Genomic DNA, 18086 nt, shown 5'->3' on the forward strand with positions numbered 1-18086 from the left:
TAGGAAAATATAAGTACAAGTTCATAAAATTAAGTTTATCTTCAGTAGGCTATTCAATGTCATTCTCCTGGTTGAAGCGTAGCAGTTATAGTTTTAAATGGTTATATGCTCACTGTTTTTACTACATTAGTTTGAATCACTACATTTTAGTGATGAGAAATATTTGCAATAAATTTAGTCATGATTATTAACATTTAAAATGTTTCAAATTGTTTTTTTTCCAAATGTTTGAATTTTGTATGTGTTTATCAGTTCCAAAGAAGAAATTTAACAGAAGTAAAAGCTGCTCTCACCTCTCACTCTCAGACAGGGATATTGCAGTGTCATAATTATGATTATGAAGCTTCTTATATGGATACCTGCTAATTATTAACAAGCTGCCAGACATGTAAGAGGCTGACAGTTATCTGCACATCTGACTAGTCAGTAGCCTAAACTACTCTTTCTTTCACATAAGTCGCCTGTATTACTCTGTTAAATCAGTAGCATCAATTTTATTTTAAATATTTATTTGGTTATATATGGCAAAATATCCGTCATAAATTCACTGATAGAAAAATAGCCCAAGGCCCAAGACAGCTAATCACTTTATTATAAAACATGACACCATCCATAGCACCTCCTTTTCTTCATAAAAGTTTTTCTCAGCAGATTTATGAACATTGTCTAAAAAGGAAACTCTTAACTAGTGATGTGCCAATGAAGCCTCATGAACCATTTTCTGTATTTTCTAAGCCCACTAGATGGCGCACTTGGTTTAAAGAAAAAGACTCAAGCAATGGTAATTGAATGTGCTTTCAGGTCTTTGGTGTACAGAGTGCGCCATCTAGTGGGCTCAGAAAATAAAGAAAATGGTTCATGAAGCTTCATTCGCCCATCACTACTCTTAAATTCTTTAGTAGGAACTTTTAGTGCTGTTTGGGAGTCCTTCTAGTGGTAGGATGACATGTTTTGTGAATAGGCCCTGATTTTTAAGATGTTTTGACATTTTAAACTTGCAAAAAGCTATTAAAATGGTGCAAATGCCTCTCACAAGGTACATGTGATAACATTATATTTGGTACCTGCATCTTTACAGTATCTTTCAGTAACATATACAGTAGATTTGACTTTATAAAGTTACACATCTACACAAACAAACTTTCACTTTCCCTTCTTTTCACCGCCTAAGCTACAAATATACAGAGGTTGTGTTTTCTACTTACGGTTTCATGTTAAACAGGTCTCGTACAGCCACGTTGGCGTTACACTCGCGGTTGCGGTTGCGCTCTGTGAAGAGCTTGTCCTTGGTCCAGGTCATGTGGACCTGTTCGGGCGTGGCCTCAGCCTTGTCATTGATGGCGGCGTGAGATGCTGTGTTTCTGTCATGGATGAGCTGAGCCTGGAAAGAAGGGAGGGAGAAGGATGAGGAATTGAACCGGGAGATATTTCAGGGGAGGTGAACAGAATGGAAGAAGACGTCTAAAAAGGGAAAGATGGAAACAAAACAACAGCCAGGACTGTAAGGAAGAAAAACCTGATGACAGGACGACAAGCAGGTAGTCCAAGATACTTCCAAAAGAGAAAATACTTGATGCACTGCAAAAAAGGTGTGTCTAAAAACAAGATAAAATCATTAAATCTGAGGGAAATGATCTTGCTGCATGGACAGATAATTTCACTTGACAAGATTTCTTAAATTAAGATTGTTAAATCTAGAAATATGCATGTTGAACGCTTAAAATAAGAATTTAACTCTTAAAACAAGATACATTTTGTAACACTTCTAAATCTAAAGGTTTTATTTTCTTGGTCATCACTGCTTGCAGCTTTAATTTATCTGGTTTTAAGAGTTCATTTCTTATTTTAAGTGTTCAACATGCTTATTTCTAGATTTAAAAATCTTAATTTAAGAAATATTGTCAAGTGAAAATATCTGTCCATGCAGCAAGATCATTTCCCTCAGATTTATTGTTTTTATCTGGTTTTTAGACACACCTTTTTTTGTGTGTGGAGAGAAACAGGAGTAAGTAATCCATCTAGAGGTGAATAAACAAACCAAGGAAGAAGGGAAACCAATAACTTTCCTTCTACAAGTTGGTAATAGTTGGATAAAACCATGCTGGAGAATAAAATGATTAATACAAACCTGTTCAACAATTACAGCAACACACATGGACCATAAAAGAACAAATATACATGTGGAATCACAAGACAGTGTTTCTCTAGGCAGACTGGAGGCTTCAGAAAGGGTGAAACACAACATTGTGGGTGACTAATAAGAAGACAGCAGCGGTGGTGTAAACGAACCAGGAACATGATGTCATTCAAGTGTTTCAACCAGATACAGGGCTGCAAAAGATTACTACACATGCTCAAAATATGTTACTTAAACAACTATAAAGCAGCCTACAGTGCAGGGATAGTGCAGGGATAATACAGCACAGCAGTAGTATAGCATAGTAGGATTATCATACATAATTATTAGAATAAAGAATAATCTGCTTTTATTACATTTGACAACAACTGCTCCTGTGCCTGTGCAATGTCAAGAGTTATATAACCACAGCCAGTGACAAAGGATGATAATAAAATATTATTATCGGTCTTCATAAAGATATGGATTATAACGTCTGTGCTGCTTGGTACCAGCTCATATTTCATAAATGCATGACGTGTTTTGATAAAACACAGGCAGTGCTAATAAAACAGCAGGCTGTAACATATTTAGGGCTCCCTGATTTAAATATACAGTTTTTACTGTCTGAATGAGGACATCCATGGGTGATTCTCATAAAGCCAGTCTAAGATATGTCTGTGAAGATTATAAGGACATACTTTGTTAATTAAATATATTTCACTTTTATATGAATGAACAATATAGCCATAATGAGGCACAATTCATTGTTTTGTGCTAAAACAATATTTTCTATATTTTTGAACAGATTTTTGATTCACAAATTCATTACCGTAATGCATCCAGATGAAAAAATTCATGGTTTCCCCACACTAATAAATTAATAAATATTAAATAAACTTAAAAAATATGTTTTTACTTTAATAAATACTGACTTTACTTAAAAAATAAATATACATTTGTTTAAAAATGTATAATTTAACAGATTTGAATCAAATGTAATGGTTTTTAACAATGTATAAAGAACAAAATCTGAATGAAAATTGATGAGAAAAATTGGTTAAATGTTAATGATAGAATTGTTTGTATTAAAATATGTGTATTTTATATTAAAATACATTTTGGTGATACCCCCTACCCTTGAGCATATTGAAGTGCTTGCCAAGGAAAAAAAACAAAAAAAAAACCTTTAGTTGTTTTTTTATTTCTATTTAAAAATGTGTTACGGTAATGAATTTTGTTGCTCAAAATGTCTCTAAAATGTCCGAAAATACATTTAAAATTTTTCAAATAGATTATAAATTCATATTAAACAGTGACTTTAGATTGTATATGTTATAAAGGGTCGAAGGAAATATGTATTCAATGCTCTTGGATGTTTGCTATGAGCTGTACCATGTTCATGAGAGTCACCCTCATGTTCTCTACCTGTTATGTTTGTTGACTACTAGCTGAGGCTGTGACTGTACAGGTGGGTTACAGGTCCGAGTGGAAGGGAGGGGGATGACTAGGGTTAAACTACCATGAAAAAGAGAGAACAGTATTGTCAAATCAGAATGGTCAGTACAAAGCAGTCGTGGGTAAAAAACAACAGCTGGGATGGTCGCCCTGTGAGGCTGTAATTAGTGATGTGCCAATGAAGCCTCATGAACCATTTTCTGTATTTTCTAAGCCCACTAGATGGCGCACTTGGTTAAAAGAAAAAGGCTCAAGCAATGGTAATTGAATATGCTTTCAGGTCTTTGGTGAACAGAGTGCGCCATCTAGTGGGCTCAGAAAATAAAGAAAATGGTTCATGAAGCTTCATTCGCCCATCACTAGCTGAAATTGTTAATAAAACTTGTACAGTGGCCAATTTTAAAGTCTGCAGTACAAGTGAAGCTGACATAAATGTCAGAAGCTGTTTAGATATCAGGATAAATCTGAAGATTTTTATCCAAATGTTTGACACTATTTTCAGGTTTCTGAGACAATACTGTTCACTCTTTCTGCTCACATTTGTTGGGGAGGGTGATGAGGTAAGACTATGGAGGTAACAGGAAGTCAGACAGCATTTTCAACGTGCACTAGGGTGTTGTTCACAAAGCAGCTCTCAATGACTATACAGTACTACTGTTGGTCAGTCTGGACTTGTGGTTTAATTGTCAGATGTAAAAGATTAATGCTATTCATAATAACGAAGCAGCTTCTCTGTCTGGACCAAGGTTATAATAGTTTTGGATTTTTTATTAGTCTTAGTTTTAATTTCGTTGTGAATTTTTGTTCTCAAATTCAGGTAGTTTTTAGAGTGAGTTTGCTAGTTTTAGTTTTTTTTTTTAAATGCTTAGTTTTAGTTTAGTTTTTATTAGTTTTAGTGTTAGTTTTAGTATTTTTGTAATGGGCTATGTGTTGGGTGCAAGACTGAAAGAGGTCATAATAAATTTTGCCTTTATTTCCTTTGGTTTATCCATCTGAGCCCCAATAAGGTTATTAACTCTTACAGTTCCAGGTGTTTTGAATTTTGGTTGGAGTGTAGACATCCCAGTCTCAGTAAACATATTTACCATGTGTTCCTGCAGGTTCACTAACAGAATCCTCTTTCTAATAGAAACACTGGATTATGTATGAAAAAAGTTGCCAAAGACGAGAACGAAGGATATTTTTACTATAATTGAAGTTACTTTTAGTTACTGTTAGTTTACTGTTAGTTTTGTAACCACAAAATAAAGTTTTAGTTATGGTTTAGTTATGGTTTAAAAAAAAAACAAAAAAAACTCTTGCTTTTATTTTTATTTCAGTTAACGAAAATGTTTTTTCAATTCTAGTTTTCGTTATTTCATTAACTATAATAACCTTGGTATGGACTTGTTTGTCAGTGACCCTACTAAAAGGGCTGATGGCACTATTCAGACTTTACAATGCTACACTAGCTAAGTTGTAGTCCTGAGCTGACTGGGACTGGAACTGAATTGGTTTTGATCAGCCGGAGCTGCAGCAGAGCAGCTTAAGCTCTGATGTAACATGGTTACTCATCATCTAAGTACTTTGATCAAGTCCTAGTAGTACACAGTATGCACATGGTAACTCAGCCATGAGCTGATGCTATGGATAAGCCCACAGATGGTAAAAGAGCATGATGGATTATCCAGAGAGAAAAGAGTTCCATTTCTTGTTTGATACTTTAGGAATGGGCCTAAATGCAATACTCAAGACACATCTGGTTTAAAAGAAGATTATTCAAAATAATAATTGCTGCTATTATTACTACAGTCATATTTCTATTGTTATTCCTGCTGCTATTACTGATACTTCTGCTGTTATTTTCATTACATTATATTCACTGCTTCTATTACTATTATGATTGGTTTCATTTCTATTAGAATTACTGCTACTATTACTATTTTTGTATTATATTATATTAACTGCCAACACTACTACTATCATTAGTCACAGACATCATTATAGTGTTAGTTGTATTGTTGTGGTTTGCTCCTCTAAATACCCACATTGCAAAAAAAGGTGTGTCAAGATAAAAACACTAAATCTGCCGCATGGACAGATAATTTCACTTGACAAGATTTCTTAAATTAAGATTATCAAATCTAGAATTCGGCATGTTGAACGCTTAAAATAAGAAATTAACTCTTAAAACAAGATAAATTATATAACACTTCTAAATCTAAATTTTTTTTTTTATCTTGGTAAGAAACAAATTCAAGTTCAGCATGCTTATTTATAGATTTAATCATATTAATTTAAGAAATCTTGTCAAGTGAAATTAGGTAGATAATTTCCCTCAAATTTAGTGTTTTTATCTTGTTTTTAGACACATTTTTGCAGTGCAGCCCTCCCCCTTCTATCTATTGTAATTTACTATGTTGATCTGTACAAACTAATATTAAAAATAACTGGAAACACATTTCCTATGGCACTACTGTCTTGAAACCATGCCAGTATTTATTACTCCTACTCCTTTACTGTCATGTATAACTGACTATATTTTGACATCTGATAAATATGTGAAAAATAATTTTTCCGAGTCCAGATGTTAAACCACGATGTTCGTAAAAGTGGTTAAAACAAAAGCAAACTGCAGCCAAAGATGCAGCTTTGTGAAGACAGGCTTGTGTGTCTAACAGTGAGGGGCAGTGGGTTGACAACATCGGCTACCTCGTCCTCCTGGGTGTCCTCCACGGTTGAGGACTGCCGGCTGAGGGTGGTGCTGGCGGCAGCGCCCGGGTTCTTCCTCCGGATTGAGCTACGCGATTCATCAGTGATACTCTGAATCTGAACCATGTCGCGTGGCCCACAGAAGCGGTGGCAGATGAACAGGGAAAGGGGCCAAACGTCATGTAACGCATCAGGAGGCCAAATTTGACCAAAATACTGTTTGGATTTAACCATGAAGTTATTCATGGGAATGACCCAAAGAGTCTGACCTGTATGATGTTAAAGCTACTTAAATAGTTTGTGATAATAACAGGACACTATCAAATTGCAAATTGAAATGCAAGCAACATTCAGTCAAATTAAATTCCATCTTCTTGAAGATGGTTATGAGCTAATTGTATTAGTAGCTAATCTAACACACACTATAAAAACTCTGCATTCACTTGTGTTGAATTGGAATTCAACTACAGAGACAAACGGACTGTGAGTGCAGGTTCTGTTCAGGTTAATGAAGTGTACATTACCTCTCTCTCCCTCTCAGTCCTGGAAAGTTGCATCTGTTTGAGCATCTGAGACCTCTGCTCCATCACCAGAGTCTTCTCATAGGTGAAGGCTGAGATGTCATTATCGTGCTGCACAGGAGACGACACAAATATTGTTGTTAGTACAGTTTGGAACAGTACAAAATCTCTGCTGACCAGCAATTTGTTAAAGGGACAGTTCACTCAAAGAAAAATTGATAATCCTTTTTTTTTATTTTACCTTTTGTGCTTTTTATTTGTTCAGGCTTTTGATTAATTGTTTCGGGACTGCTATGGTTGTTTAAATTGCTGTTGTTTTGGTCTTTTAAAACTTGTATGTACATTTTTATGTTATGTGTATGATTTCTATGTGAAGCACTTTGTGACTTCTGTCTGTGAAAGGTGCTATATAAATAAAGTTTACTTACTTACTTACTTACTTGTGCTATTTATCAGGCAGCCTGTTGGAATAATGAGCATCTATTTCCAGAAATCGCGACCCAGTTACTCAAGATAATCCACACACCTTGTTTTAAGCAGTTTCATGGAGGAATTCATTTACTTCTTGTATAGTTCCTACATTAAACTGCTCACATTAACAACAGGGGGGGAAATATGCATGTTATATTTTAGGGTGAACTGTCCCTTTAAGTTTGTTTGGCTTTCAGGTTTCAGCTGCAGCTTTTTTGAAGCAAGTCACAGACTTTATTGTACTGGTGAATCCATTAGCCACCAGTCTGTTGCTTAATATTTAGAGAACTTTGTTGTTTCTGTGTGTGTGTCATGTGATCGTCTGATCATATTTCAATAAGGGCCTTTATTCATCATTAGACCAAATCTGTCCAAGAGACATTTTTAAGCTTGCTACTCCCTTGCCTGATGTTGATTCTCAAATTTCCACCCAAATTCAACCCAGAATGTTTAGGTTCTCTTCCTTCCTTTGGTTGGGACTGTATTCTCACCTACAGAAACCCAACTCTGGTGCACTTGGAAGCAAACCAAAACCCCCATTTTTTAGCTGACCAGAGTCCGGTTCTTTGGTCCGCACCAGAGTTTGTTTGAGCATTCACACCAGTAAAAACCAAACGGACTATCTGATGAAACACACCAGAGTTTGTTTCAAACGAACCAAACACCTCAGGCGTGAATACCCCTTTACAGTACATTCTACCCAAATTTAGAAAAGCCTTTTTTACAAAGAGGTGACAACATCAATAACAACTATAAAATAAATATTGTTGATTTCATGGATAAAACTTCCAGGATCTGTTGTAGTACAAAACATCCCCATTAACCGTACAAAATATGTAGGAATTGACTGTAGAAGTAGCATATTGGCCAACTGAATGTAAATGACAGAGAAACTGTTTTTCTAACTGTTTCCTTTGGTTCCTATATAATAATGCTTTGATATAGATTTGTATTAAGGATTGATGAAGATGAACATCCCCAACAAACTGTATGAAGCCACTGTATTAGAGGACCATGAGCCTGGTTCCAGTGTAGTGCTGCATCAGCACCATTGCAGGATGTAATGCAGTGCTACTTTATCAAACAAATCCTCACCATCTCCACCACTTCCACTTCTGCATCCAGTCGCAGGTGGTAAAGGAACACCTGGAGATCTTTCTTCATCTGAATGCTGTTGTCATCCATCTGGGCCACGGTGAAGATGCGCATCTTACACTTCCTCCACACCTGGAGGACGGACAGACGCAGTTATTATGGACGGTCAGAATAAATCAGAATGACTTTGGGCATGAATAGACAGAGAGGAATACAAAACGTGAAAAATAAATTGTAGGCTATAAGGATGTCACAACACAACCTGAGACACACACACACGCACACACACTATGTTTGTGAGGGCCCTTGTTGGAATAGTGAATTCCCTAGCAAGGTTATAATAGTTTTACATTTTTCATTTTTTTTAGTTTTTATTTTGTTGTGAATTTTTGTTTTCAAATTCAGTTAGTTTTTATTAGTTTTTAGAGTGAGTTTGCTAGTTTTAGTTGAATATTTATTTTTTGAAATGCTTTAGTTTTTTTTTTTTAAATGGGGTATTTGTTGGGTGGGAGATTAAAAGAGGTCACAGTAAATTTTGCCTTTATTTCTTTTGATTTATCCATCTCATTGTGTATGAAACCTTAACATGAACCTAATTTTAACCTTAACCCTAAACAAAGTCTGAACTCTAAAACAAGCCTTTAAAGAAGTGAGGACCGGCCAAAAATGTCCTCACTTCACAAAAATGTCCTCACTCTGTTGGTTAAAAACATGTTCCGGTCCTCGCTATGTAGGAAGTACAAAAACACACACACACACACACACACACACACACACACACACACACACACACACACACACACACGCGCACACACACTCACCTTGTGCTGTCGCAGCAGGAAGGGCAGCAGCATGAGCATGCCTCCATCGTGAACCACCCACCACACGTCGATGGTGCCCTCCCCCAGCCGGTCCTGGTTGGTGGGGAAACTGTCCACATTCTTAGCCACGAGCAAGGCGTGATGGGCTGCTGTGCTCTCCCGCACTGTCTCTGGATGGAACGAGGGAAAGAGAGAGTCTATGAGAAACATGGCCTGTCTATCAGGATGTGTTGTCTCTGGGACATGAAGGTTTTGTCAATGGAGAGACTGGAAGATGTATTATCATTGGCTCATTTTTTTTATTAATTTAGTTGTAATTTTCTGTAATTGCCACCAGTAATGTTGTAATTCTACACCAACACATGTACTCCAATTCATTTTAAACTGTCTCTTGCTTTGTTACCTATGAAATTCTTCCATGACTGCGGGTCATTGGACTGCCTCCAGGTCCCGGGCCAGGCCATCAGGACTGTGTTGTGCTTCATGCCTCCGAGCCCAGCAGACTGGATGAGGTGGGACATGCCATCTCTGAGGTTTGAGGACACCACAACATGGCAGAAACCCTTTGTTTTCTCTGCTGACATGGCAGACTTGATGTTCTGGACAGAGAAAGACAAAATATATGAGGGAGGTGGAAATTGATGCATTACTGCCTATTGTGAAAGATATGCCTGTATAAAAGATGGCATGGCTGCTCAGTTTAACTCAAATTTACCATTCAAGTCTCTTATCAGTGTCCATCCAGGACAATTCACAATGATGGGTCTAAATACTGCATATAGCAGTCTGTGTAATCTGGAATTCAGCTTCTGCACATGAATGCGTTTGCAGAAAAAGTAATCCACTGATTAAAATGCTTTTGAGGACACAGTCAAATCAGGCTACAAAAAAAAAGAATTAAATGACAACATACTCAATTCAACCAGTAGATGGCAGAGTGCATCTGCAGTTCAGGTGTAAAGAGCTTTCTAACTGTAAATCCTGACTGACACAACAGATCTACTTGTGGGCCCAGGTGTGAATTTTAAACACTGCCCAAACAGAAACATCTTGTTGATTTTACTACGCAATGGATGGATTGACAATGAATGTGGTTATAAAAATCCCTTATTGGGTTTTTATCAGCAAAAGTGAAACCTGAAATCCCACTTTTGGTAGAACAGAGTTGTATGAAAAGTTTAGAGTTGCAGCCTGCATCAACCTCAAAGGTAATATACTTTTTGGGTCAGTGATGTCTTTTAAATCTCTTCTTAAAACATACTTTTATCAAATAGCCTTTTTAATATTTTTTACCTGAACTTTACCTTCCCTTTCTTTGTCTGTCTTTTAATTGCACAGAACTATGTCATTCCGTAACATTATTTTTATCTGTTGTTTCATGTCTTTTTTTAACTTGTCTTTGTAAAGCACTTTGTAACATGTGTTTTGAAAAGTGCTTTATGAATAAAAATTATTATTATTATTATTATTATTACTTTTGCCCGCATTTGCATTTTGCTTGTAAAGTTATGCACTAAAACACACTGCATGGCAGTGTATGCACCACTTTACCTGCTCAGCCTTCTTTGCTTCTGCTTCTTTGGTGAGATAGGTTCCTTCTAAAACATTTCCCACTATGGTGAGGCCTTTGCCCGCCTTCAGCTGAGTGGTGAGGGACAGCAGACGAACGTGTTTGACTGCTTGATCCGAGTCCACATTCAGGAGCACCAACACCTGAGGCCTGGACACATGAAGAGAAAAAGGAGATGGGGTAAAAAGTCAGATGTCATTACTTTGCAAGGTGGTGAGGGACAGCAGAGAAATAAATATTTTACAGGAAGACATCTTACATCTGTTTTGGTACTGTCCAGATGTGGCTCTATTTTGGCGCAAAGTGACAGTTTGGCTGTCTGAGCAAGGACTTGTCTTAACATTATCACCAATCAATATCATTTGAGGTTTGCAAGAAGAACAAAATATGTTGTTAAACACCTTTCTGCTTCTGGGGATTTTTTTTATTTTCAAAAAAGAAAAATATATTAAATTGGAACCGTTCCTAAAACATCATTATTTATTGACCAAGTTTATGATAAAAAATAAAAGAAAGCCACAATCAGATGGTTGGCAAAAATTAGCAATTATAAAATATTGGGATAAAGAGCAATATATTGGGATAAAGAGCAATACTACAATCTTTACTTTAATTTTATTGTTTTATAGATAAGTTTCTTTTGTTGCCATATATTTTCCTATTTTTCTGTTCTGGCTGTCATGGAGTTAATAGTTTAAATATGGAAATGGCTGATTTATACATTCAAGATATGTATGCCTTTTTATGTTTGTGTTTTCTTTGTGGGGGCGACTTGCTCTTCTCAAAAAAAGTTTTTCTGTTTTTTCCTCAGTGCCCTTGTTTACTTGTATGTCTTTTATGTAAATGTGTCCGAAATTTAAAATAAAAAAAATAAAAATAAAAAAAGAATAAATAAATATTTTACAAATACTCTTTTGCCCACACATTTTCAAGGTGTGGCAACTTTACTACAGTGGGCTCTTCCTCAGCTATGCAGGGAGACTTCATTGGAGTTGAATAGGGACCTTACAGTCCTGCAGTACATGTGTTTGTTCAATGAGAAGCATCTGTATAACTGGAAACATCACGTCCCTAAGAAGAGTATCCACTCTGAACATGCCAACAAAGTAAATGCAACTTGTTTTTGGACAGGCGGTGTGCAAGGTCAGCCAGTACAGGCCTGTGTACAGTATGAGGCTCATCAACCTCTTCTGTCAGATTAGAGAGAGGACCAAGAGATTAATCAAATTCACCCTCTGCTTCTATTCCTGTCTCTCTTTGTCCACCCCAGCAGCGACAGGTGGCACCATGTCAACTGTGAAACCACGCCCACATGCAGCACACGCCCACACACACACACACACACACACACACACACACACACGCCCACACACACACACACACACACACACACACACACTGTAGCGTACCTCCAGTTCTTAGTGTGTGGTGGAGCCTCCTCAAGGCGGATGAGGGCGTAGCGTGCTGCATTGAGAGACAGACCACGGATGCCGTCTCCCCACTCCTTCTCTGCCCTGAAGACAACAAATGATTGACCGTAAATTAACATTAACAAGAAGCAAAAAAATAGAATACACAGAATTATTAAAACCTGAATCTAGTGAATGAATTTCAACAGTTTTACAGTGTTTTCACATCTGTGTGATGTGATTTAAATTATTACTTTCTTTGGCTCTGTGAGAAGATTTTTTATTTCAACATTTGTTAGTAAAAATAATCTTCCTATGACTTTCTTACTACCCTTTTGTTAAGCTCAGCAGGACTAAAAGTTGCTGTTGTATTTAGTATTCAAAATGACTTCTGTAAAGTGAATCTTTCTCTGAAAGATCACACTGTCCTCACTGGCTAAGAATAAAGTGGATGATCCTGTAATTCATGCCTGCTTATCAGAAAAATAAGCACATTTCCTTGAATCTGTGCTTCCCCCCCCTGTATTAGATATGAAATTCTGCATTTAACGCTCTATTTCTTGCCAAACAACACTTTAAATATTTAGGTATAGCAATAAATATCAAGATTTCTGATCACATACATCTTAAATCCTTTTTTTTCTGTATATAATGTATCAGTTTATTCCCCGATGATTTAGTACCAGTGTCTGATGTTTTTTGTCATTGTGTTTAAACTTTATACTCTTTGTATTTATGTAATTACTTTTGGGGTTAGGTATAGGAATCAGTTAGAAATAGGAATTATTATTATTATTTTTTTTTTTACAATATATTGTATTGTTATTTTGATGTTCTGGGCCCCTGTTTATAAGCTACTGATAGCTTTTGGGGTTACCCTTTTTACAAGATCATGTTTTGCTGTATATTATGATTTGAAATTACCATTTGGATTTTAAAATGATTTGTAAAATAAATAAATAAATAAAATATTAGTGACCTTTCTGTTAGAGCAACCTCGCTTCTGTCATCTTTGAATTTATCCTTATCAATGATTTACTGTATACATATGACAAAAATGAGATTCTTACCCTCTGTATTCAATGTATTTGTAGATGCAGGAAGCGATGGCCATGGCCACAATAGCATAATACCAGGAACAGATGAACATGAGAGCAAGACACAAGCTCATTCCCAGGAAGGACAGAGCCCTGCAGGGAAAACAGAAAACAGAATTGCTCTTTCACGTCTTCTGCACATTCATGGACATATCCAAATGAAATGAAACCGGTTCAAATCGACAATTTGTGCATGTGTGATTCTTAGTTTCCTAGAATCTTTATAAAGAAAAGCCTTAGTCATGTCAACAGTCGGTCCCTGACAGGTAAACTCTCTGCATCCCCTCCCAAAAGTTGCTCTGAAGTCCTGAGGACAAAAACTGCCATAAAACTTTCTATCAATATTATTTTACAGTTTCACTGAGTAAAACCAGCTCCAGTCCTATTCATTATCTGCAGACAGATAATTTCACTTGACAAGATTTGTTAAATTAAGATTGTTAAATCTAGAAATGAGCATGTTGAATGCTTAAAATAGGAAATTAACTCTTAAAACAAGATAAATTAAAGCTGCAAACAGCGATGAACTGGCCCGAGCAGAGTGACCTGACAATTATTTGTTTCTTACAAAGATAAAAAAAAACTTTAGATTTAGAAGTGTTAGATAATTTATCTTGTTTTAAGAGTTAATTTCTAATTTTAAGTGTTCAACATGCTTATTTCTAGATTTAACAATCTTAATTTAAGAAATCTTGTCAAGTGAAATAATCTGTCCATGCAGCAAGATCTTTTCCCTCAGATTTAATGTTTTTATCTATTACTATTGTTTTTATGAAAAAAAGAAAAATTATTTTCTGTATACTAAATGCTAGGAGGATTTATATATTTTTTTCACAGTCTGGGGTTTTTGGGATATTTTTCCATAGTACAGCAGCAGCAGCTCTAGAGGGAACCAGGAAAACAGCATTAAGTATTTGCCTTATAGGGCAAACATGAGAAAACGGCTCAATCTGGTGGAAAATATTAAAAAATTCAAAAAACATTTTTGTCTTTTGGGATCTGAGTGTTTGTATATAGGTTTAAGAGTTTATTGTCAACTTATTATAGAAGCTGAGGTTTAAAATGTTTTAATGAAAAAGCCCAAAATGTCCCCAGTGAGGCTAAAACTAGTTTTATAAGCGCCTCAGATGATGAGACTCTAATAACCTCTTCTTCCACTGTGAGAATGTAAATGTAGGGATAGAACTGCAGAGAGACAATATCCCTGCAAGATGAATAATTCATCACCCACCAGTGGTAGTATTTGAAGCGTGGTCTCCAGTTAGGCGTCCGCAGCAGTGTCTGAACAGCACAGGCCAGGTTCACAAACAAGTAGCACATGAGGAAAAACCTGTGGAAAGAAGACAACAGGCCCAGAAAAACAACTCATTTATCATCTAAATCTCCACTTTATGACTTACTGTAAGCTGCTTTAAGAAGTCAAACACTTGGGGGATAACGGACTTTATCTGGTGATCTGCTTTTATGGGAAGAGATCATGTAATATTACTATGCAATAAGAGATGCTTACATAGAGAGGATGGGAGCCACAGCGTCCAGGGAGGCAATGAGGATGCCGATCTCACAGATCCCAGCAGTCAGCAGCAGAGCCCAGGTAGGTTCTCCGTTAGCTTTGCCATGTCCAAACACCTAACACACACACACACACACACACACACACACACAGTCAAGTGTGAAAATAAGCTCAGCACATGAGGATGAAGCCCTCTCTGAATGCATTTGTGTTGAACGTGTGTGTGTGTGTGTGTGTGTGTGTGTGTGTGTGTGTGTGTGTGTGTGTGTGTGTCGAACCTGTAAGAAAGGTACGATGCCATCTCGTGCGATGGCCTGCAGCAGGCGTGGGGCGCCAGTCAAACTTTGTAGCCCCGCCCCACAGCAGGAGAAGAAAGAGCCAATCACAATAACCCAGGGCGAGGGCCAGGATAGTGTGCCTATTACAAGGTTCCCTTTCACTGAGTCACCAAATCTGCAATGCAAAACCAATTAATCATTTTAATTTACAGCCATTTTGCTATAAAACCCTGATTTTAAAAAGTTGACGCTGTGTAAAACTTAAATAAAAACAGAATACATTAAATAGCTAAACCTGTTTGACATACATTCTATTGGAAACTGAAAGACAATCTATTTTAATTTTACCCATATCAACTTCATGACTGTTTTTTTTTTTTAATGCTAAAAGAGTATGTACCCAGGTTATTATAGTGAACAAAACGAAATAACGAAAACCAGAATTGAAAAAACATTTTTGTTAACTGAAATAAAAATAAAAACAAGAGTTCTTAAAAAAAAAAAAAAAAAGATAACTAACTGAAACTGTATTTTGTGGTTACAAAACTGACTAAAATTATACCGAAAATGTCCTTCATTTTCGTCTTTGTCAACTTTTTTCATACATAAACCTTTTTGGTTGATATGAAATCTATTTCATCTATCTGGTTTTATGACTTAATAAACGTATTGGGGCTGAGATTGATGAGGCAAAGGAAATAAAGGCAACATTTTTTGTGACTTTTTTAAATCTGGCACACAACAAATACCCCATTACAACAAACAAAAACTAACACTAAAACTAATACAAACTAAACTAAGCATTTTCCAAATAATAAAAACTAATTAAAACTAGAAAACACACTCTAAAAACAAATTAAAACTAACTTAAATTAACACTAAAACTCATGGAAAATCCCAAACTGTTATAACCTTGGTGTGTAAAACCTAAGTGATACAAAATGTGTACTGTTTTTTTTCCTTAATTCCTTTATAAAAACATAGTCCATGTATTCAGTATTTTCCAGGATGTGCTCTGCTTTAAACTCTTACTTGTCTCGAAGCAGAACTCCCTCAATGCAGCCACCGAACAGAATCACACAGCTGACGTCTGACAAAGCACTGTTCAGGAGAGTAAATGAAACCATTCTACTACCAGTAAACCAGCCTACTCCTTTACATTTTGTCATGCACACTCTGCCCACACTCTACAAGTACTGATCAAGTTCTAGTCAAGACTTCCTGGTATTAGTTTCCTAAAAAGGTTGAAGGATACAGATGAAGGAGGTGGTAGCGATAGCCAGGATGGTGCCAATAGGGATGGACTTCTGGGCATCTCGCAAGTCACCTGAGCGGTTTGAACCAGCCATAATACCTGGAGGAGGGGTTAGAACAGAAAATAAATTAAACTTCATGCTCAGCAATGTAAACCACAACGAGTGCTTGTGTGTCATAGTCTCACCAGTGACGGATGGGAAGTAGATGCCGACCAGCAGTGTGAAGAAGGTGGTGATGTCATTCACTACATAGGGCAGGTAGATGTCCTGGGAAGAGTCACTTCCCCCAAGAGAGGACAACTTCTTGTCTTCTACCAACATACCCAGAGGGCCGTACACTGACCACATGTTTTCTACAACAGAGACGGAAACAGCAGGTTTCATACTTTATGAAGAAAAATAGTTTTTGTATTATTACATCAAGTTTACACACATGGGTCTAAAATGACCTTGTGCATTAGGAGCGTAGTGATACAAAAAGTGATACACTAAATTAACAATTTGAGTATATGCGCAACTATTATTTTTAAAGTTTAACTTTACATTGGAAAAATCTGATATTTTTAACATTTGAGAGTTATTAGAGCCACTAAATAATAATTTCCATTGGAAAAACACCAATTTAACAAAATAGGATAGTTAAAATTTGTGTCTTCTTTGTCAGGTTTTAAATTGGTAATTAGTGAATTGGTGACATATAAACACCTTCTAATACACAACCTGGGTCAAAAATGACCTTGTGCATTAGAAGTGTAGTGATAAAAAAGGGGGTTTTATTCAAAAAGTAAGAAATGAAAACAAAGAATTAGGATGTACGATGATCAAAAACAAGTAAATTGAGGAAAACCTGCAATACTGAATTATTAAATTAATTTATTGCAAAGATATAGAACATAAAAAATTAGTCGGGGCACTTTAGACCCATGTTGTGCATCAATGGGCAAATTCAGTTTCGTGGACCTGAGTCAATAAAAGAAACTTGACTGATGAGACATGAGGCAGAAGTCATGAGCTGGTTGTAGAGAGAAATTAGACTATGGGCATTTTTGTGCCACTTTAGCCTTAATGCATTGAAACAATGTGGTCATAAAACAATTCCATTCTTTGGCTGATCTAACCACATAACCAGAGGAACAGAGCAGAATCCAACATGTCGCTAACACTAGCTAAAGTAAAACATAATTAAAAATGAATATAACTGTTTGACATCAGATGTAACAAGGATTGGTACGGAATAAATTTTTGGAGAAACATTTTCAAGTCTAATCTAAATTGTTTCTTTCCCAATTGTTCAACTGTCTTTTTTTCTGTTTATGACTTAAGAACTGGTGAATGATGTTACTCAGTTCCTTTTTCTTTTATCTGTGAAGACAGGTGGAAAAAACAACAATTAGCAGGTGAACTTTTTTGTGTTTGTTGTTGTAATACTCCTTTTCGCCACTAGAGGCTGAAGTGCACCACCCCATGTTCTAAATAGGACTAAGCATTTATGTTTTCTTTCAGGTGAGTTATAAGTATTTATGTACACTAAACACAATATATGGTGGCTGAAATAAGTATCGCAACAACAAACACTTCTCCTGACAATTTTTTTAACCTGTTTTCTAAGTCGAATGAAGAAACATGACTGAAAAAAATTATCTTCAAAGAAAGTTTAGAAGAAGATGTTTTCACCCCATTTTAAGTAACTAACCCAGGAGACAGGAAACTATTTAGATCAGACTTTTAAAAAAATTAATCCTTTTTTTAAATACATTTTTTCCCCATAGGACGATGATGATATGGTTAAA

General features: G+C 36.2%; 1 protein-coding gene across 3 annotated transcripts in view; it reads right to left on the minus strand.

The window, feature by feature from the left end:
- The window catches only part of slc12a7b (solute carrier family 12 member 7b), a 76605-nt gene that overhangs the window by 6776 nt on the left and 51743 nt on the right, over nucleotides 1-18086 (minus strand). For 2 of the 3 annotated variants that reach the window (XM_059326632.1, XM_059326631.1), the window contains exons 9-22: nucleotides 16482-16649; nucleotides 16296-16394; nucleotides 16073-16130; nucleotides 15041-15215; nucleotides 14760-14878; nucleotides 14481-14579; nucleotides 13223-13342; nucleotides 12153-12257; nucleotides 10725-10893; nucleotides 9577-9772; nucleotides 9174-9343; nucleotides 8353-8484; nucleotides 6790-6897; nucleotides 1206-1381 (exon numbers count right to left, since the gene is read on the minus strand). In XM_059326632.1, coding sequence (XP_059182615.1) covers nucleotides 1206-1381; nucleotides 6790-6897; nucleotides 8353-8484; nucleotides 9174-9343; nucleotides 9577-9772; nucleotides 10725-10893; nucleotides 12153-12257; nucleotides 13223-13342; nucleotides 14481-14579; nucleotides 14760-14878; nucleotides 15041-15215; nucleotides 16073-16130; nucleotides 16296-16394; nucleotides 16482-16649 — 1894 coding nt within the window. Of the gene's footprint in view, nucleotides 1-1205; nucleotides 1398-6254; nucleotides 6383-6789; nucleotides 6898-8352; nucleotides 8485-9173; nucleotides 9344-9576; nucleotides 9773-10724; nucleotides 10894-12152; nucleotides 12258-13222; nucleotides 13343-14480; nucleotides 14580-14759; nucleotides 14879-15040; nucleotides 15216-16072; nucleotides 16131-16295; nucleotides 16395-16481; nucleotides 16650-18086 lie in introns of all 3 variants that reach the window. The other variant, XM_059326633.1, reaches the window with a different exon arrangement.

This window comes from Centropristis striata, chromosome 23 (assembly GCF_030273125.1).
Source record: "Centropristis striata isolate RG_2023a ecotype Rhode Island chromosome 23, C.striata_1.0, whole genome shotgun sequence".
NCBI classification, from domain to species: Eukaryota; Metazoa; Chordata; class Actinopteri; order Perciformes; family Serranidae; genus Centropristis; species Centropristis striata.